The sequence below is a fragment of the Hippopotamus amphibius genome, chromosome 3, assembly GCF_030028045.1.
Source record: "Hippopotamus amphibius kiboko isolate mHipAmp2 chromosome 3, mHipAmp2.hap2, whole genome shotgun sequence".
NCBI lineage: Eukaryota > Metazoa > Chordata > Mammalia > Artiodactyla > Hippopotamidae > Hippopotamus > Hippopotamus amphibius.
This window is the reverse complement of record NC_080188.1, coordinates 128329186-128350108: the sequence shown is the minus strand read 5'-3', so window position 1 is coordinate 128350108 and position 20923 is coordinate 128329186. Positions and strand designations below refer to the sequence as shown.

Sequence of the window (20923 nt, the reverse complement as noted above, 5' to 3'; positions counted from 1 at the left end):
GCCCAGGAAACCACGCCGAGGGACCACAGGGTCACAAGGCACAGAGGAAGTGGCCCGGCCGGGCGCTGGCTCCGCTGGAAACCCAAAGGCCAAGCAGCTGTCCCCCTGCACGGCCCGCCCCGGGCCTCCTGGCCAGCACTCCGGGAGGCTGCGGCCCCCGGGACCTACCGGCCAGGCAGGCGCCCCAGCCTGGAGCTGGGCCTGTGTGCACGGCTGTCACCCCTGCCCTGAGGCCTGGGGCGGCTGGACAGCGGCCCGGTCACTGACAGCCTTGTCATCCCCTGAGGCCAGCCCCCTCCCGTCCCGTCCCCAGGCCCCTCACAGGGTCCTCCGCCCCCCAGGCTGCCCACCACACAGGCAGCACTGCCCGGTGGTCGTACCCGACGTTGGCCCCCAGCCCCATTTCCTCACTGGCCTTTCCCCTCACAGATAGGACTCAGGGGTGGACAAGGCCCCCGGTGAGGCTGGGAGGGTCCGATGACAAAGAAGATGAGCCCCAGAGCTCAAGGCCACCGCCCCAGAGCACGTCCCCTCCCAGCGGCCCTGAACACATAGCCAGGGACCCATCTCGGGGGGCGGGGGGGCAGGAGGGGGAAGAGAGAGAGACACACGTTCGAACAAAGTGCGGTCGGCTGGGCACGTGGGAGGCAGGCAGCCCAGTCCCCTGAGAGGCAGGAATGCGGGGTGCGGGCTGCCACACCGCCGGGGACGTGCGTAAGGAAGGCTGTGTCCCACCTCTTCAGGCAGGTGGCTCAGTTCTTTAAAACGCCCACAGCGGGGGCCTTTCTGAGCCCAGGCAGACCAGGAGTGTCCCACAGACACTCGGTGCAGCACACACGGACACCCCAGGCCCCAGGGATTGAGACAGGCCCTGGGCCAGGCGGCCCGCGTGCAGGTCCCGCTGTCTCTGCCCCTTCTTCCATGGCCTTGAGCAAGCTCTGACTGTCCGTGCGTGTATGAAGCAGGCGGACCACAGACGCTCCCTCACACAATGACAAAATCACAGCGGGCCAAACTGTGTGAAAATGCCGCCTCTCTAGCTCAAAGGTGGTCCAGCATCAGCGGTTCACACAGTTCCGCCCAACTCAGGTGCACCGCACTTTACAGTTTATAAGGTGCTTTCAGAGACACCGTCTTGCCCGATACCTCCAGGTTGACGGGGCATGAGAACCCCGCATCTCATCGGGGTCACAGCCACATGGCACAGGGTCCAGGCCAGTCTCAGATGCCCTGACTCCCACCAAACCCTGTCCCTGGGGGTGGCCAGGAAGGGATCTCCTGGCACAGTCACCAGAGTCGTTCCCGGTCCCAGGACGACCAAAGAACCTCAGCTCTCACACAGCAAATGCGCTTGAAGGCAGCTAGTGGACTTCCCTGGCACTCTCCCTGGGCCTGATGGTGGTCCCATGGGAAGCCAGAATCCCTCCCTCTCTCCCTCCTCGTGGAGCTGGGAACAGAGACTGACACACCTCCCAGGCGGCCGGGCAGTGTCTGGACGGAGGCCTGAAGGAGCCACAGGGAAGGAGCTGCAGGCCGTCGGCACAGCACAGGCAAGGGCAGAGAGGCAGGTGCTCAGCAGCTGGGCTGGAGACAAGCTGAAGAGTGAGGGAGAGCCTCCTCTTCTCTCTCCAGTGACAAGCCAGCAGCCCAAGGGGTCAGCCCAGCACCCCCGGGGCCTCTGGTCCCCTCCCCAGGGCACACGGAATTGGAGAGACGTCCCAGGCACAAGGACGCAGTCGGTGGAACTCAGACGGGACATCTGCAGCTGTCACCAAAGACAGGGACGGCACGAGGGGCATGAGGCCAGGTGGGGCAGCCTGAGGGGGGCGTGTCTACCAGGACCGGGACCCTGAGAGCCCAGAGCTGGTCTCCAAAGCCAAGGGGAGCCGTCTGAGCTCCAGGGTCAGTCTAGGGCCAGACTGGAGCTGGGCTCAGCTGCAGAAGCAAGGGGCCCGTCAGACAGGCTGGGAGGGACGGGGCTAGTGTGGGGGGTGACCAGGGTGGCCGCAGCCTAACTCCTCAGCCAGTGGACACGGGCATCCACGCGGCAGACCGCGCCCGGGAGGCGCCGTCTGTCTTAGGCCCCAGTCCCGCTTTTCTCTTTCTAAGAATATGACATGCTCCCCTCTCCTCTTCTATTAGATTTAAAAGTTAGTCTTCAGACTCAGACACAAAAGAACACGTGCTGTGTGGTTCCATTTCCATGACGTTCCGAAACAGGCAAAACTAATCCGCGGTGACAGAAGTCAGGACAGTGGCTGCCTCTGCGGGGAGGGGGCTGCCAAGGGCACCAGGGAATTTTCCAGGTGGTGGAAATGTTCTGTATCTGGCATGCGGTGGTGGTTCTGCAGATGTACACAACTGTCAGAGGTGATCACAACATACACTTAGAATCTGTGAACTTTATTCTCTGCAGGTTATACCTCAATTTCTTTAAAAAAAAAATGTTAGTGCTTGGGCTTGTTACACCATTTCCTGGGACTGTGCAATCTGATTTTCTTGCTATTAAAAATTCACGGTCCATGGCTGAGAACAGCAGCTGCCTTCTATTTGCAGAGTCAACGCCAATCACAGCCCAGGCGGCGGCGGCCTTAGCCACAAGGGCCTCCTTTCTTTTCCCTTCGACCTACTTCCCTGATAAGTGACAAGACAGCCACACTGGGAACAAACGCACCCCTTATTCCTTGGCCCTGAGCCTCGGCTAATCCTCCCAGACAGACGGATGGATGTGAGGGGCCCAGTTGTCAGTCTGCCCGTCAGACCCAACAGGGGACGCCTCTGTTCCTCCTGCTGCCTCCGCCGGCCACATCCCTGCCGTCTTTCTGTTTCCTGTCCCCGCAAACATCTGTTAAAACTCCTTCTTGGCGAGGTACAGCAGGCGGACATAAATCACCAAGCCCCCGCCTCCCACGCGCCCCGACGGCAGCCACATCTGGAAAGGCCAGGGCAGGGCTGGGGGGGGCGGGCAGGGATTGCAGAAAATGACACCCCAGCACAGCCTGACCACCCCCGGGGCGGTGAAGCCACATGCCCTGGACAAGGGGCCAGGGGTCACCTGCCCGGGTCGTTCAGACCCCGAGCGGCGCGCAGCCCCAAAGCCCCCGGGCGTGAGGAGCGCACAGGGACAAAAGTCAAAATAACAGGGCAGGTCCCACAAAGGGCCGGCCCCTGAGGGCAGCAGGAGGCTCTCTTGGATGGTGGTGGCAACTCCCAAATAAGGCCCCGCGACTGCTGTTTTTAGCCCATTCCACATAATTAGAAAAACATGGGGAAAACCAAGCCAGCTGGGCACCTCCGTCTGCGCGGCTGCCAGGGAGGGGGCGGGGAGGCCAGTGGTGCAGGGCAGAGGGCATGCGGGCGCGCGGCCTGGCCCAGGAGGGGCTCCTGGCCCCGCTCGCCTCAGGGACAAGAGTCACTCGGCCCCCAGGTCTCACCCAGCCCCCAGCAGAACCAGGGTTGAGGAGGGGCCACATGCTGTGACATCCTTCCCAGTCTCAGGACCTACAGGACCCTCCCTGGGGACCTGAGACACTGCACCCCAGAGCCCGTGGGTAACACCCCACCCAGAAGGGCCAATGGGACATGAGACGCCCCCTCAGCCCAGAGGCAGGGAGTCCCAAGCCTCCCATCCTGTCTGAGTGTCCCCCACCCCCCCACCCCAGCAGGGGGAGGTCCTCTGATCTCCCCACGTCACAGGCGAGGACACTGCAGCTCAGAGGGCTGACGGGACTCCCGGCTCTGCTGGCCCCTGGCGGCGAGCACACTGGCCCCCACTCCATCCTCCGCTTCTCAAGGGACCCTGCACGTCCCCGGGACGTCGCAGGCCCCCATTCGCTGGGATCCAAGCATCACCCCACTCTCAGCTGCTTTCCTGGGGAAGGCGCTGACCCCTACACAGGGCTGGCTCTCATTTGCTCAAAATCAGGAAAAAATGGGATTCGCACACGTCACAAAAATGTCTTCAAATTCAACTCCAAGAAGCTTAAAAGGTCAGACGCCTGGGATGAGAGCCCCAGGAATCCACAAGTCACGCCCGAGGCCCTGGCTTCACATCTTGAGATGTTTCCGGCCGTGCGGGTGGTTCCCGACCCACTGCCCGGCAGCTGCCTGGGGCTCGTGTCCAGAGCTGAGGCAGCCCTCTGCCGCCCACGCCCTGTCCTTTGTCATGGAGACTCTGATTTGCTGGGCCTGGGGAACCTGGACAGGAGGGGCTCAGTAATTCTAACACAGCCAGGCTCCTGCCTCTGCCCCAGAATCCCTCCAGCTCAGCACCGGCCTTCATCCCACAGAAAGGAGAACCACATGGCCGGCGCCCCCACTGGCTGTGTGAGGAGGGCTCCCCAAACCCCACACCCCCTCCCAGCTCCTCTCGGCACCAGCTGGCCTCCATATCCACTTCCGATTCCAAATGTCCAGGGAAGAACTGCTCTCCTGCCATCTCGCCTGCCTGGCTCCAAGTTCAAGTTCAAATTGAAGCACGGCTCATGTTTGTTGGGCAGCCCAGCCTTCCTCTCAACAACCCCATGAATCAGGTACTATGATCATCCCTTTCGACAGCTGAGGAAACAGGAGCACAGTGAGGCTGAGTCAATTTCCCAAGATCACACAGCCGGGATGTGAGAGGACACTGAAAACCATCGCTTGATTGAAAATAGCTCTAAATTCAGGGTTTGCCTGAGACAGAACTTCCTCGCCACCCCAAAAGTCTTTGGCAGGCTCTCAGCTGCAGACCAAAGCCATGTTACATATCATGAATGGCACCTCTGACATATCCCATCCTGGATGAAAGTCACACCTGCACAGCCTTTTCCACTTCTGTCTTTTCTTTCCCAAAGGTCTTTCCTCTAGCCCAGGGCCACCTCTCGAGCCCTCACTGTGTGGCCTTGGCTATTCACCTCCCTGGGACACTGGATCTCACCGATTCCACAGCCAAGAAGAGATCCCCAAGTGATCCCAGGGCCTCCTCGGCCAGCCCCGGAATTCCATCCTCCCACCGGACACACTGGGCCTCGGAAGACCCTGGCGGTCCTCCACGGGCACTGCTCCCTTCCGGCCGGCGAGGTGCGTGCACCAGGTCCTCAGGGCCCTGCCAGCGACATTCAATAGGATTCAGTGTCTCATTTTCTTCATGCTACCCTCGTGTTACCAGCCACTACCTCCCACATCTGATACCCTGCACGTCGTCAGCAGTCAGAACCCACATTCCACATATAATTTATGTCCACCAGGATGCAAAACTACACTCGCCAACAGACGTGGGCAGCTTGGAAGACTGCCCTAGAAAAGGCAAGCAGCTACCAGGCTCAGGTGATAGGATTGTGTCCTTTTAATCAAACGTTGTTCTTTAACATAATATTTTGTGGCAAGGAATAGAAATTGGGGGGGTGGGAGATTCGTGTCCTAAAGCCCCCAGTTGGCCGGTAGAGGCATCGCTTTTTGTGACACCTGATGCCCTCGGCCCCATTCGGCCCTCACTGACAGAACCATCACTGTGTCTGTCGCCCAAACAGACAGAAAGGTCCTCAGGGACAGAACCCATTTCTCACTCATGCCGTGTCCTTCTGGACGAAGAACATGGACAGAGGTTCGAGAAGCACCTCGAATTTCCAGAAAGCTACCTCGGGGGCAAACCCGTGAACTGCTCTGAGAAGCTGCTGGGTTTCTTCTCGACTTCAAGCAAAACGTTTAGAAAACTCTGTTTACCCTTTCCCACCCCAGCCGCCCCTGGACCCCTTCAACTTCGAACAGGTCCAGGACAGGAGCTACAGAAGCTGCCACTGACCCCCGGAGCTAACCAGTGCCTTAGTGGGAAGCGAGTGGGGTGGGAACCAGTCTTATAAAAACCGGGACCCCAGCGGTCACATTCTCATGCAAAGCAAGACTCCTGTCCCACGGCTTCTGTCTCTCCGTCAGTTGTTCCCTCCTTCTGACCTGACACCCTAGACGGCCACCTGGAGCAAACACAGCAGGATGCAGGCTCAGTGTGAAGACGGCCCTCGCCTGCCTCCGTGCAGACCCCCGCGTGGCCCCACACTCCCACCCAAGCAGGGGCCCCTAGGAATGACAACAGAAACGTTCTTCTTGTGCGTGCTTGGCATTCTCCAACTGGGTTATTTGTAAAAGTGTCCTTCACAGCTGGGGGAGCGAAAACAGTTCTGAAAAGACTAGGGAAGGTGGCCCCAGCAGCTGAATCCCAGGGAATCTGCGCATTGGCCGTCCTCCTGAAAGAGGCTGGAACTGGTTCAGTACCCCCCCTCCACCACCCGACAGCTTCCGACAGGAAGGACAGGCTTTGCTGCTAATCCCCGTCCCCACCCCCTCCATGGGTGTCGGTGTCAGCTCCCCACTGCCGAGCTTCCAGCCCCGGGGTACTGCCTCCTCCAGGAAGCCCTCCCACCCCAGGCCGCCTCCGATATGCACCCCCCACCCCGCAGGTAATGCCTGCAGAGGAAATAAAATCTTCTCCACGGGCTCAGCCCCAGGCGGCGGTCCCCAGAGCTCAGAGGCTCCAGCTCCCGGGATGCTGGGAACCCGAAAGCAGCCTACACCCCCGGCTTCTTCTAGTTGGAAAGGAAATCGGGCCTCCCCCAGCGGGTGGCAGGACCCTTGGACAATGGAGGCAAGCCTAGCCCCTGGGCCTGATGAGATGCCAATGGTGTGAATGGTGGGCATGGCTGCCGTATGCTGCGTATCCACTATGCACAAGGTGCCCTGTACAGCACTTTCAACTCCCATTAATGCACTGGGTGTCCTCCACAGCTTCCCTGGCAGGGGGTGTTCTGTGACACCCCCCCCCCCAAGCTCACAGATAAGGAAAGGAGGCACAGAGCGACAGGGCCCCGGACACCGCCCACCCCAGATGACCAACAGCCCTTTGTACCCCAGGGTAGCCTGGGCAAGTCGCTTCTGGAACTCCAGGCTTCTCCGGCTGTGCAACTTCACTGGGCTGTGACTCTGGGCTTCTGTGGGGGTTTCCACCCCATTTTTGCCCACACCCCATTCCTGGAACTCTGATGTGTGGAGCTTCACGGGGCCCCTTAACAAAAGAGGCTGCACAAGGTCCCCCGTCGAGGCAGGCACTACTGCGTCATCCACCTTTTGGGGGGTTGTGTCCATCAGACTCCTTCCCGGGAAGTCCACACACAGCCTGGCTCCAGATTCCCAGAGAGGTCAGAGACGGCAACCATACCTACATCCCCTCCCTCTCCCAGAGCAGACATCACCAATCGATCCAACACAGGGCTCGGGCAGACAGCACCCATCAATGGCAGCAACAGACACCAGATCCAGACCCCTCTAGCTCCAGGCCCAGGCCCCAAGCCAGCCCACTCATAACAGCATGACTCGGAAATTGCAAAAACACAAATAGAATAGAAATGTCTGACGGGGGAAAGACGGTTCAAAGGTACGCCCACTTGATAAAACATTCTTCAGGCACTGAAACGCATGTTTTTGAAGCATACATACGTCTTACCATCACAGATCCTCCTGCAACAATGTCAAGTGAAATGTATGGACACACATGGACAAACAGCAGAGAAAGATACCTCAAAATATTTAGACTATCTCCAGATTTCCCTTTTATCACTCCAATACACAAAGCAGAACTGGCTCTACAATTTGCAGGGACCACTGCAAAATGAAAGCTCAGGGCGCCTTATTCAAAAATTATTAAGGGGACCACCCTGATGGTCCAGTGGTTAAGACCTCGCTTTCCAATTCAGGGGGTGCAGGTTCGATCCCTGGTTGGGGAGCTAAGATCCCACGTGCCTCATGGCCAAAAAACCAAAACATAAAACAAAAGCAATGTTGTAACAAACTCAATGAAGACTTTAAAAATGGTCCACATCAAATCAATCAATCAATCAATCAATCAATCAATCAATCTCAGGACTTCCTTGGTGGCACAGTAGTTAAGAATCCACCTGCCAATGCAGGGGACATGGGTTCGAGCCCTGGGCCGGGAAGATCCCACATGCCACAGAGCAACTAAGCCCGTTCGCCACAACTACTGAAACCCACATACCTAGAGCCTGTGCTCCCCAACACGTGAGGTCACCGCAATGAGAAACCTGCACACTGCAATGAAGAGTAGCCCCCGCTAACCCCAACTAGAGAGAGCCCGTGCGCAGCAATGAAGACCCTAAATAAATGAATAAATTGATTTTTTAAAAGATCTTAAAAAAAATTATTAAGCATTTCAAGCTGACAATGGAGCACAACACCAAGCCCGGGGCCCTTCTGAACTCGGGGTCCCAGGTGACCACACAGATCAAACACATGTGAGGTCTGTCCGGACATCACCTGACTCCTGCCTCAGGGGAGCCCCACAGGCTGTCCCTTCTCACTGTTCCTTCTCCTTCCTCCCTGCTAATCCTTTAAGTCTCAGCTTAAATGGTGTCTCCAGGGAAGGCCCTTCTCTGGCCATCCATCCCAGGCAGCCAGTCCCCTCCGGCCCCCTGCCCCATCCCCCCATACATTATTCTCCATCTCAGCTCCTCAGACATGTCCTCATGGCTCTGACCCAAACCTGTAACAAGTTTACTCATTTATGTGCCTGCCGGCTTCCTGTCCACCCCACCCGGACTAGTGCGTACACTCTGTGAGGGGTGAGGACGTAGGCCAGTCTCCTTACCTGCCTTATCCCCAGCAACGAGCACACGTTTGTTTTTTATGTATGTATGTATGTATGTATGTATTTTTGGCTGTGTTGGGTCTTGGTTGCTGCATGCGGGCTTTCTCTAGTTGAGGTCAGCAGGGGCTCCTCTTCGTTGCAGCACGTGGCCTTCTTACTGCAGTGGCTTCTCTTGTTGCGGAGCATGGGCTCTAGGCCAGTGGGCTTCAGTAGCTGTGGCACTCAGGCTCAGCAGTTGTGGCACATGGGCTTAGTTGCTCCACGGCATGTGGGATCTTCCCGGACCAGGGCTCGAACTTGTGTGCCCTGCATTGGCCGGCGGATTCTTAACCTCTGTGCCACCAGGGCAATCCAAAACTTTTTGTTTTAAATCGAGGTCCAAGTTCTGCTAATGCTCCTCCCTTCTGCCCCCAGGGCGGACTGGCCCCAGGGCAGCTGCTTCCTGTAGCTGCCTCTCACTAGCCCCCTCGCCAGCCAGGCCAGAGTCCGCTCCAGTGCCGCCCGGCTGTGCTGGGCCCTGGACATCCCCAGGGACAGGCTGTTTCCTGGACGCACATCATTTCTGGGAGAGCACACCCTGAACTCCACACCTGGCAGTAAAGACCCCTAGACAGCACCACGGAGAAGGGTGACACTCCATTAACAATAGCACGAGTCCTTGAAACAGCAAGTGCCTAAAAATCAAGGGGGAGAATAAAGAGGTGGAAAAATACCTAAAGCAAACAAAATCACCTTGGGGGTGGGCAGGAAGTCAGCTGAACTCAGTGAATCCAAAAGAAAACTCCCATTAAGGATGTGTTCACAGGGCTTCCCTGGTGGCGCAGTGGTTAAGAGTCCGCCTGCCAATGCAGGGGACACAGGTTCGATCCCTGGTCCGGGAAGATCCCACATGCCGTGGAGCAACTAAGCCTCTGTGTTAAAACAATAAGCCTGCGCTCTAGAGCCTGCAAGCCATAACTACTAAAGTCCACGCTCCTAGAGCCCGTGTTCACCGTAACTACTGAGCCTACATGCCACAACTACTAAAGTCCACGCTCCTAGAGCCCGTGTTCCGCAACAAGAGAAGCCACCACAACTAGAGAAAGCCTGCGCGCAGCAACGGAGGCCCAACACAGCCAAAGGCAAAAAAAACCCAAAAGGATGTGTTCGCAACCTGAGTTTCCACAGTGGGGGGCCGGGGCGGGGGCGGTATTACAGTACGAAGATTCCACACGAATGCAAGGATTAAGTATGAATTATAAATTCCATATCAACACTTATGAAAAAGCAGAAAAGCAAAGACTCGAGCTCCTGGAAGGGCCTGGGGTGCTGCCGCGTCGGGAGCAGTTGGACGGGCGGGAGGAGAGGAGGATGTGTCTGCCACGCGCCTCTTGTCTCACACTTTCTAACACCATTGCTCTCATTACAATAAACACAGTTTTGGTTTAATAAACACAGTTTTGGTTTAGCGGTTTTCGATGGTCAGCTTTAAGTGTGCGATCGCGCACGCCGGCAGTGTGCTTGGCACTCAGGGTCTCTTCCTGGCCAGCACGACCTCATCTTATAGACGGGAACCTGAGTTCCAAGGTTGTACGCTCACGCATTGGGCAGCAGAGCCCAGATGTGACCTGAATCCCAGCTGCTCGGCTGCCAACGTTCAGAGCCCGGACCGCGTGAACCCCTCCCAGAGGAAAGCAGATCGTGGGGCACCCAGGCCAGCGGCCGCCCCTCCCGCCAGCCGCTCCCCGGCTCACCTGCCTTGCACGTCTGGCCGTTGTCTTGAAGCTGCACGCCAGTGGGGCAGGCGCACGCGTAGAAAGGCTCCCTCGGGGACAGCAGGCACAGGTGGGAGCAGCCGCCGTTGTCCTCCTCACATCGCGTGTGGTCTGGGGGAAACAGGGCAGGTGGGAGAAGGTTCCGGAACGGGCCCTCAATCCCCACACCCACCACTCCCGATGTGGGCATCCTCCCTGCCCTGCCCCCTCCTCCCGATCTCCTACCACAAGAAACCCCATCTTCTTCAGGCCCCCTCGAAGGACACCTCCTCTGCAGAGGCCGTGTCCAGCCCTCCCGGGCAGGATCCCAGGACCTGCCCGTGTGGTAACGGTGCGGCCCTGGGTCGAGGTCCTGGAGCAGAGGCCTGTCTCATCTCTGCGACATGCTTGGGCTGTGCACAGATGCGTGGTGGCCACACCTGGCCACGGGGCTGAGCTTCTGGGAGCCGATGACAGTGCTTTTCTTCCTCCTAAGCTCTTGCACGACCAACGTGCAACTGAACTGACAAATACTTCTGGCATTTCACTCTGCCCAGCACGGGGCAGAGGGCGGTATCCATGAAATGTGAAGGATTGAATCCACCTGCATTTAAGGACCACGATGTTCTCCCCAGAAAACAGCTCCAGAGGGCCCCACCCCGGGACCCCACGCTTAAGTACAACAGCACCGAGGCCAGAATCCACCCCCGCCCCCCGCCGTGATCTCCATGGTGGTCCCTGTAAGAACAGGTGGTGGTCCTTGTGGGAGTGGGTGAGCTCAAGGCCCTGGCCCCCCTGCTCCTGCCTGTCACAGGAGCTTTTCACCATCAGGGACCCCTGCCACAACCCCATGGGGACCCCAGGCTGAGACCTTTGACTTGGAGATTTTTCATGAGTAAATATGTAACTTCCACTGGGCCTTGGAAACAGGACAACCCTCCCTGGGAATCCCTTTGCCACCCCCGAGGACCGATGAGGCAGGGCCCTGCCTGAAGCACCCCCTACACCAGCTCTGCCAAGGGGCCTCTCCCAGCCACCCCCACCCCCAGCCCAGTCCCTGACTTACAGTAAGGCTGCCGCTCCGGGCTGAGCACTTGAATATCCATGGGCGAGTAAAGAGCGCTAAGGATCTCCTTCCTCTTGTCTCCAGTCCTCTTGTTACAGGCATGGATGGAGCGGGTCTGCCAGTCTGTCCAGTACAGAGTGTCTCCGGAGAGCGTCAGGGCAAAGGGGTGCGTCAGACTGCCCTCCACGACCTTCTGCCTGCGGGGGGTGGAGGTGGGTGGAGACGCTGTCAGAGGGTCCCCATCACGCTCCCCGTTTTGAAAGCCTTCCATCGTCACTGCTGACCCATAGACATCACACAGGACGATGGGAACGGTGATGGAGCAGCATGAGACCAGGCCAGAGCATCCAAGGGAACCCTCTACCAGGGAGCGCAGGACACCTTGCAGACCCAGCCAGCCTCCCGCCTGACAGTAACGTGGGGACCCCTGCATATCCAGCTGCTCCCCGTTTAACCTGCTTCCGGAATGGGGGTTGCTGGCAAAGTGCCCCACAGGGAAGGAAGAAGGAAGAAAAGTGACAAGGAGGAAGCCACACCTGGGGACAACCAGCTGATGACAAGCGCACCTGTCCTGCCCTGATGCTTTAACAACTCAATACAAGTCGGACTAAAGGTACTGATACTTGCTCATTCCTAGAATGCCAATAATTTATTTATCAAAGCAAATTAAATCTGTATCTATGTGAAAAAAAAAAAAAAAAAACTATTCTCTTCTGTGTATTTTTAACACCCAGCAAAGGAGAACTTGTTTTTAATGAGATTATGGACACTGGTAATAGAATCGTAATTTACACAGCTGGTAGCCTGCAATTAACTGATTTAATGACCCTCGCCCCACTACAGGCTTCTTGAGGCGGGGGCTGCCGGAGGGGTGGTCACCTCCATGTCCTCAGCCCCTGGCACAGCACCTAGGAGACAGTCACGCTCAAAAAGTATCACCGAGCAACCGGAAACCAAACACTCACGTTCTTTCCTGATCTGATCTGACATTGCCTCGTTTGTTTCCTTGATGTGAGTTTTTTTAAAAATTTATCAAATACAAAGGATCACAGAATACTATGAACATGTCCACAAATTAGACAACCTAGAGGAAATGGATAAATTCCTACAATCATACAATCTTCCAAGACTGAATCATGAAGGGCTAGAAAATCTGAATAGACCAATAACTAGTAACGAAACTGAATCAGTAATCTAAAAACTCCCCTAAAACAGAAGTCCAGGTCCAGACGGCTTCATAGCTGAATTCTACCAAACATTTAAAGAATAGTTAATACCTATTCCTCTCAAATTATTCCGAAAAAATAGAAGAGGAAGGATAGAACAGCAATCACCAAAAAGACAAGAAACAACAAATGCTGGCAAGGATGTGAAGAAATGGGAGCCCTTGTACACTGTTTGTGGGGATATAAATTAGTGCAGCCACTATGGAGAACGGTATGGAGGTTCCTTAAAAAACTAAAAATAGAGCTACTGTATGATCCAGCAATTCCACATCTGGGTATTTTCCCAAAGAAAATGAAAACACAAATTTGAAAAGATATATGTACCCCTGTGTTCACTGCAGCATTATTTACAACGGCCAAGGTATGGAAGAAACCTAAGTGTCCATCAAGAGATGAACTGAATGGATAAAGAAAAGACACACACAACGGGATACTACTCAGCCATAAAAAAGAATGAAATCTTGTCATTTGTGGCTAGATGAATGGACCTGGAGAGTATTATGCTAAGTGAAAAAAAATCAGAGAAAAACAAACACCATATGATTTCACTTACATATGAAATCTAAAAATCAAAAGAGAAACAGACTCACAGATGCAGAGAACCAACAGGTGGTTGCCAGAGAAGAGGAGATGGGGGGAACAGATGAAATAGATGAAGGGGATCAGAGGTACTTCCAGGTAGCTACAAGATAAATGTCAGTGGGTGTATATAACGTGCACATAGGGAATACAGCCAATAATACTGTAATAACGTTGCTTGGTGATGGACGGTTAACTGTTCTTATTGTGATCAAGTCATAATTGAATCACTGTGTTATCTACCTGAAACTAACATAATAATACTGCATGTCAATTACAACTCAATAAAAAAATATTAAAAACCCAGACTCACAGATACAGAGACGACTAGTGGTTGCCAGGGGTGGGGGGTGGGCAAAATGGGTAAAGGGGGTCAAAAGGTACCAATTTCCAGTTACAAGATAAGTAAGTCCTGGGGATGTAATGTACAGTGTGGTGACAATAGTTAACAATATTGTATATTCAAAAGTTGCCAAGAGAGTAGATCTTAAAAGTTCTGATCCCAAGGGAAAAAAATTGTAACTGTATACTGATGGATGTTAACTAAACTTACTGTGGCCCTCATCTTGCAACATACCCGTATAACAAATCACAACAAATCACCATGTCATACACCTGAAATAAAGACGTTAGCTGCCAATTATATCTCAATAAAAAACCAAAACCAAACAAACAAAACATGGCTTGAGATGAAATTCACATAACACGAAATTGACCATTTCAAAGTGAGTAATTCAGGGCTGCTTCGCACATCACAATGTTGTGCAACCACCACCTCCAGCTATTTCCCAAACATCTCCCTCCCCATAGGAAAATCCCGAAAACACCAAGCAGTTACTCCTCATCTCCCCTCCCCCCGCAGCCCCTGGAAGCTGCCGTCTGCCTTCTGTCCCTGAGGCTTCGCCTGTTCTGGACTTTTCACATCAATGGAGTCACACAACATGTGGCCTTTGGTGTCGGCTTCTTTCACTTGGCAGCACGTCTTCAAGGCCCATCACGGCGTGGCATCCACCCGTGCTCCTCCGTTGTTAAGGCTGAGCACCACTCCACTGTACGGATACATCACATCTTGTTTATCTGTCCATCACGCATCTGTTGGTGGACACTGGGTTGCTTCTACCTTTTGGCTACTGTGGATGGTCCTGCTACGGATATCTGTGTACAAGTATTTATTTCAATACAATTTTCAATTCTTTTAGGTATACACCTAGGAGCGGAATTGCTGGACCCTACGTTATTTCAATGTTCACACCCAGAGGAACCATGAAACTGCTTTCCACAATGTCACCGAGAAGTCAGAGGCCCATCACATCTCAGGCTATTCCTCCTCCCCGAGTTCTGCCTTGGCTGGAAGCCCCATGGGAAGCAAGTCCCAGGACTCAGCTCACCTCACCCACTTCACCCCTCCTCTCAGGACGCCCCCTCCCTCTGGATGCAGCTCCAGCCATGCCCCCCCTGCCTCCCAGGAACACCCCAAGCACAGCTACCTTCAATGAGCACTTACTGTGTCCACACACCGTGCACCAAACTTTAAGTGCACTGCTGCGTGGACCCTGTGAGTACCTTCAGCAAGCACCATTACTACCCCCAACTCACAGCCAAGGCCCCAAGGCTCAGAGCAGTGAAGCAACCCAGCCACAGCCATTGCTGAGAGGGGCCTGGCAGGTCTGTCTGCTCCAGTGCTCACCCTCTTTACCAGGAGGTCATGTGCCATTTGAACGGCCCTGGGCACATTCATAAGGAGCACTGGCCACCTGCAGAGCCAGAAGGATCCGGTGGGGAGGCAGGTAGAAGAGGGGCTGAGAGGGGGCCCTGGAGTCACAGTGCCGCACTTCCTGCCTTGGCTCTGACTGTGTGGCCTTGGGCGAGTTCACGTGCCTCTCTGTGCAACATCACAACAGGAGATCATGACAGCAAACACTTCACAGAGTTGGTATGAGCGTGAAATGAACTGACAAGTTTCCTGGCAAATAGCAAGTGTTATGGAAGGGTTAGCCACCATCACACCATCATGTCACCACCACCATCACCACCACTATCACTACCATCACCACCACCATGTTTTAAATGCCACCATCATCCTCATTGTCCCTCATCACAATCCTTTGACCAGGGCACCCCCAGCCTGCAGCCTCTCTAGACTCTAATGTCCACTCTTCATAACTGCCTGGATCACTCAGCTCTCCAAGGACCATGGTTCCCCAGGCTGCTACACTTTCCAAATCTCAAACCAGGCTCCAGCCCAGTCGGTGCTCCCAGGGACAATGGGATAGAAAGTTGCAGATCAGCCAGAGTACACAGCTCAGTTCTAAGAAGTCCAAGAGGAACTGAGGGACTCCTGCCAACAGCCAGGAGAGTGACATTAGAAGTGGATCCTCCAGCCTTAGTTGGGCCTTCAGTGACTGAAACCCCAGCCAGGAGCTTGGCTATAACCTCAGGACACACTCAGAGCCAGAACGACCCAGCAAAGCCACTCCTAATTCCTGATGCCCCCGCAAAAGTTTGCTGTTTCAGGCTGCCAGTGTTTGGGGTATTTTGTTACACAGCAATAGATGACTATTGCACACAGCCTGGAAAAAATGTGGCAAACCTGCCACTTCCTCAAGTCTGCTCCAGTTGGCGTCTGCCTGTGTCTGCAGAGATCCAGCCACCGAGTCCTCTCCACGCAGTGTCACCGATGCCCTTGGTGCCCACACATTCCCCGCCTGGTCCAGGAGCCCTGAAGTGCACAACTGGGGTCTGTCCTCCCAGGAGGATCGCCAAGACCTGGCACAGAGTCAGCAGGCAGTACTTGGTCAATGAATAAACTGCCCTTCACCTGAACCTGGGGTGGGGGATGTTCCCACATGTAAAGCATCATGAAGTAGCGGGGCTATTAAGTTAAGCCAACCAGAAAGCTCTAAAAAGCAAGGAAAAAGTCCTTTACATTCATTCATTCATTCAGCCTATTTTATTGGGCACCTACCACGTGTAAGGCCCTCTGGAAAGACAGGAATGCAGTGACCACAAGACTGACCGTGCTTCTGCCTCTAGATGCTTAGTGCAGGGGGAGGAAGGGGCGCAGAGAACTCTTCACAACCCCGTCGGACCCTTGGGCCTTAGGTCCACAGTCCCTTATCTGCAATTCTAAAGTCCAAAGAGGTCTGAAATTTGAAAGAGTTTGTCACTCATTTGGTGGCAAAATCTGGACACGGATGTGGGGCTCTTTCTAGCCTTTTCGATCCCACTTAGAATGCACATTCTGCATTTTGCCATAAAACAGATGCAAATGCCACTCCAGACCTGGCTTGGGTGGGATGTCAGACGTGGTGTGTGCACTGTTACTCACTTCAGCTCTGAAGCGGCTGCAGGCCTCAGGCCCCCAGGGTTTCAGATAAGAGACCACTGGCTTGGGTTGGGAAAGAACAGCCAACGCCCAGCTGGGACTGGCCGGGGGCCCCGTGGGGGAGGTGGGGGCTCAGAGCCAGCGGCACTTACCGGAAGGAGCCATCCAGGTTGGCACGGTGGATGAAGCTGAGCTTGGCATCAGCCCAGTACAGCTTCTGCTCCTCCAGGTCGATGGTCAGCCCGTTAGGCCAGTAAATGTCCGAGTCCACGATGATCTTTCGGGTGCTGCCGTCCATCCCTGCCCGCTCGATCCGGGGTGTCTCTCCCCAGTCTGTCCAGTACATGTACCTAACAAGGAGGACAGAGGCGCGAGGAGGGAAAGCTCATTTTTCTTTCCTGTTTTCTGTCTATGTGAATGTAAGCGTATGAAACAGAGACAGTGAATTTGCCCTAAGATCTCACCCAACGTTTAGAACCTGGGGTGTTATTACTTCCGACTTGCTTTCTAAGCAGTTAGTAATATATTAATTTTTTTTTTTTGGCCACGGGGCTTGCGGGATCTTAGCCCCCCAACCAGGGATCGAACCCACACCCTCGGCACTGAAAGCAGAGAATCCTAACCGTCAGACTGCTAGGGAATTCCCAGTAAGATATTACTTTTTAATCCAAGTTGGATAATCAAATATACTTGTTTCCACTTGTTCTCATCTAGCAATATATTCTGGGTACACTCTTCTTCTTACTAATAGAAATCTTCCTTGTTCTTTTAAGGGCAATAAAGCATGGTAAATTATTTAAGTGATTCCACATTGGATGTTTGAGTTGCTTCTGATTTTCTGCTATTATGAAAATGCTGTAAATGAGCTTCTAAAAGGCAATTAAAACATGTAGAATGTTCGGTGCTAAAAAGAAATGAGCTATTAAACTGTGAAACGACACGGAGGAACATCACATGCATGTTACTAACGGAAAGAAGCCAACATGAAAAGGCTACATACTCGCTGATTCCACCATATAACACTGCTGAAGGCAAAACTAGGGAGACAGAAAAAGATCAGGGGCTGCCAGGGGCTGGGGAGGGATGAACTGATGGACCCCAGAGGATCCGCAAGGCAGCGAAACGATTCTGTATCCACAGTGGTGGATATGTGACACGAAATCTTTGTCAAAAGGCATTAAATGTACAAGGGTATGTGGAAACTCTCTGTACCTTCCCCTTAATTTTGCTGTGAACCTAAAACTGCTTTTTTAAAAAAAGTCTATTAAAAACGACAACGTGTAGGTGAGGTGTACAGTGAAACACAGCAGTTATTCCTGGGTGGGCTGTGGGTGATTCGGCTCTGGTGAACCATGTTCCCAGAGTTTCCAGCCAGAAATCACCACCTCCTTAGAGGCTTCCTTATTTGATGTCCCATCACGTGAGCAGAGAGAATGCTTTGACATCAGGCATCCGGGGGGATGGGTTCAAACCCCACCAGCGCCCAGATGTCTAGGCAGGGCGCCCGCTCAGTGTGGCTCTTCAGTGGAGAGCGGAGGGGAACCACACCAGCCTGGAGGGCGTGAGTCCCCTGGGTTCCCGACCAGTCAGCTGTGGACAAGCCACGGGACACACAGGGTGGCAGACCTCTTTCACTCTGTGCACCAGCGTGTCCCTGCAGAGAAGGGGGACGGTGCCCGGGTTTCCCTTTGAGGACCACCCCCTCCCCGACTCGAGGGCCATGAAACTCTCCAGGTGGTGTGGCTGCCCCCACATCCCCTCCTGGGGTGAGCACAGATCACTCCTGAGCAATCAGCAAAGCCCCTCACCCTCAGCCTTCGTGGCTGCTTTCAGGAAAGGTAGACGGGAGTCAGCCTGGAAGGGGAGGGCAGGGGGCTCCCGGGAACCACCTGTGCCACTGGGGGAGGGCCTGCGGGGGAGGGGAGTGCAAGCCCGGCAGGGCCGTGGGACGCAGTGGGGGTGAGAACAGGTCACTTCCCAGACGCCCTAGTACCCCGGGCCCATAGGTGTGCTTCCCTCGGAGCTGCTTCTAACACCCATCAAGTCCCCACCCCCACCCCCCCCCACCCCTGCTCTCCGCCTCCACATCTTCAGAGGTAAAACCTCATCCCTTTCAGCAAACCCTGAGCTGCCATTCACCAGGGGCCAGCAAAGTCATCAGAGACGTGGGGAGAACAGGCCCAGCCTTGCCCTCGGGGGTCTCGGTCCAGCAGGAGAGAGGAAATGACACGCACATAGCTGCCCCTCCCCCGAGACCAGAGCTCCGAGGGCCATCCCCATTCGTGGGGCCATGCGGCCTTTCCAGAGGCGTGTCATTTCGGAGCTGGTGCTATTGCCACCTGCTAGAGAGGCTGTGACAGACGATGAGGATGAGCTCGTGGGGGCTTCACATGCGGCGAGGGGCCAACTGTACCCCACTGTTGTCGCCAAGCTCCCCTGCTCTCCAGCCCCTGTGGAGACAGAGAACTTGGGAACATCTAACCAAAAAGCCTCTTACACCTGCTCCTTTGCATCTAATGACAAGTGATGCAGGGAAAGCGGGCATTACTATTCCCATTGGACAGGTGGCTGTGCTGTCCCAAGGTCACAAGCTCCAGGAGCACAGCATGGTCCTCTGGTTGAGGCCACAGCCTGGGCACCATCTAAGCTGCGCTGTCCCAAGGTCACAAGCTCTAGGAGCACAGCACGGTCCTCTGGTTGAGGCCACAGCCTGGGCACCATCTGACTCACCACCCCCCATCCCCAGCCTGGGACGGTGGTGAACTTCTCTGGGTACCCGGGGCTCGCGAGTACCATCGGCCAGCTCGGCAAAGGCTCCCACCAGCCTAGTGTGGGCGCCTTTCTTTCCCTGTGCTTTTCCCACCCCCAGCAGCCTGGGAAGAGCCCAGCCCTCCCGCCGGCTGCCCAGAGGGTATCAGCAGAATCAATCTCGGAGCCTTCCATCCACTCACGCGCTCCCTGCATGCTCCTTGGTGGCCAAAGGGAAAGGCCGGAAAATGTGCCAGCTCAGGGCCTCTGCAGGAGCATAGCTCAAATTCCTTCCCCCGGGTTTCATAACAGAGCCCCGGCCGGTTTCCTTAAATGGGGAACTTGCAGGCCACCCCGTTCCCAGAGCCCGACTGGCGTGGACGTGCTTGTGCAGAGCCTTGAATGCTGCCACAGGCCCGGCCAAGTTCCACGGCGGAAAATCAACTCCTGAAGCAGAGCCCTCCAGCCTGGTCTCGGTGCAGAGGGCAGAGGCGGGCTGCGGTTGTGGTTGTGTGTTATTTTAGGGAAGGGCCATTTTGCATTTTAAAGAGGGGGTTGGGTTTTTGGCCTGGCTTTAACTCGTGACCCAGGAGCCACTGCAGCCCCTTGTGGGCTGGTTCAGGCCTGGGCCAACCCCCCCAGTATTGGACTGTTGTCTTCCCGGCCCCAGGTCCTCAGGGCCAGAGGGTCCTCCCCGGAGCCTGCTCTGCCGCCCACAAGGGCCTGTGCTGCTGGTTGCCTGCACTTTGCCAACCGCGCTGCTGAAACTGACCAAGTCCAGGCCCTGGGGTCCGTGGGCCCTCTTGGCTAGGGGTTCTTGGTCACGTGCATCCTGAGGTGGACATTCAGACTGAGACCTTCCCTCCTGATGACGTCTAGGGCACAATCCCCTCATAAGAGAAGGGACCCTGGTTGTAAGGCAGAAAGGCTGCATCACAAGAGGACACAAGGAGGCACTTCCCTGGTGGTCCAGCGGTAAAGAATCCGCCTTCCAGTGCAGGGGACACAGCTCGATCCCTGGTCGGGGAACTAAGATCCCACATGCCACAGAGCAACTAAGCCCGTGCACCACAACTGCTGAGCTCACTCGCCTCAACTAGAGAGCCCACGTGCTGCAAAAATCTACAGAGCCCACACACTCTGGAACCTGCGCACCACAACTACAGATCCCACACGCCCTGGAGCCTGTGCGTGACAACCAGAGAGAGAAAACCCACACGCCACAACTAGAGAAGCCCCCACGCTGCAACTAGAGAGTCCACAATGAAGATCCTGTGTACCGCAAGAAAGACCCAACACAGCCAAAGATAAAATAAATAAATAAGAAATAAATGAAATAAATATTAAAAAAAAAACCAAAAAAACAAAAAAAGAGGACACAAGGAGACAGCAGAGGCTCCAACAGGGCCGGGAGGAGGCAGTGCTGCTCCTTACAGCCTCGTGTCTGTGGCCAGGACAGAGAATGAAACCCAGGGTCCCTGCTCTCGGGACAGCAGTCCTGCCCCCAAAACTCAGCTCAAACTCACACCAAGGACCACTACTCAGGCCAGGATTTGGCGAGAGTGGGGGTGCTGGCCACAGTCCCTATGCACTGGTCTGGTGTCCTCCCTG

The 20923-nt window shown here is 55.1% G+C and overlaps 1 protein-coding gene across 4 annotated transcripts in view; it reads right to left on the bottom strand.

Moving 5' to 3' along the window:
* Positions 1 to 20923, bottom strand: part of LRP5 (LDL receptor related protein 5) — a 114275-nt gene that overhangs the window by 60050 nt on the left and 33302 nt on the right. For all 4 annotated transcript variants that reach the window (XM_057726535.1, XM_057726538.1, XM_057726537.1 and 1 more), the window contains 3 exons: positions 16717 to 16914; positions 11435 to 11631; positions 10369 to 10500 (listed from right to left, as the gene is read on the bottom strand). In XM_057726535.1, the coding sequence (XP_057582518.1) occupies positions 10369 to 10500; positions 11435 to 11631; positions 16717 to 16914 (527 nt within the window). The remainder of the gene's footprint in view (positions 1 to 10368; positions 10501 to 11434; positions 11632 to 16716; positions 16915 to 20923) is intronic.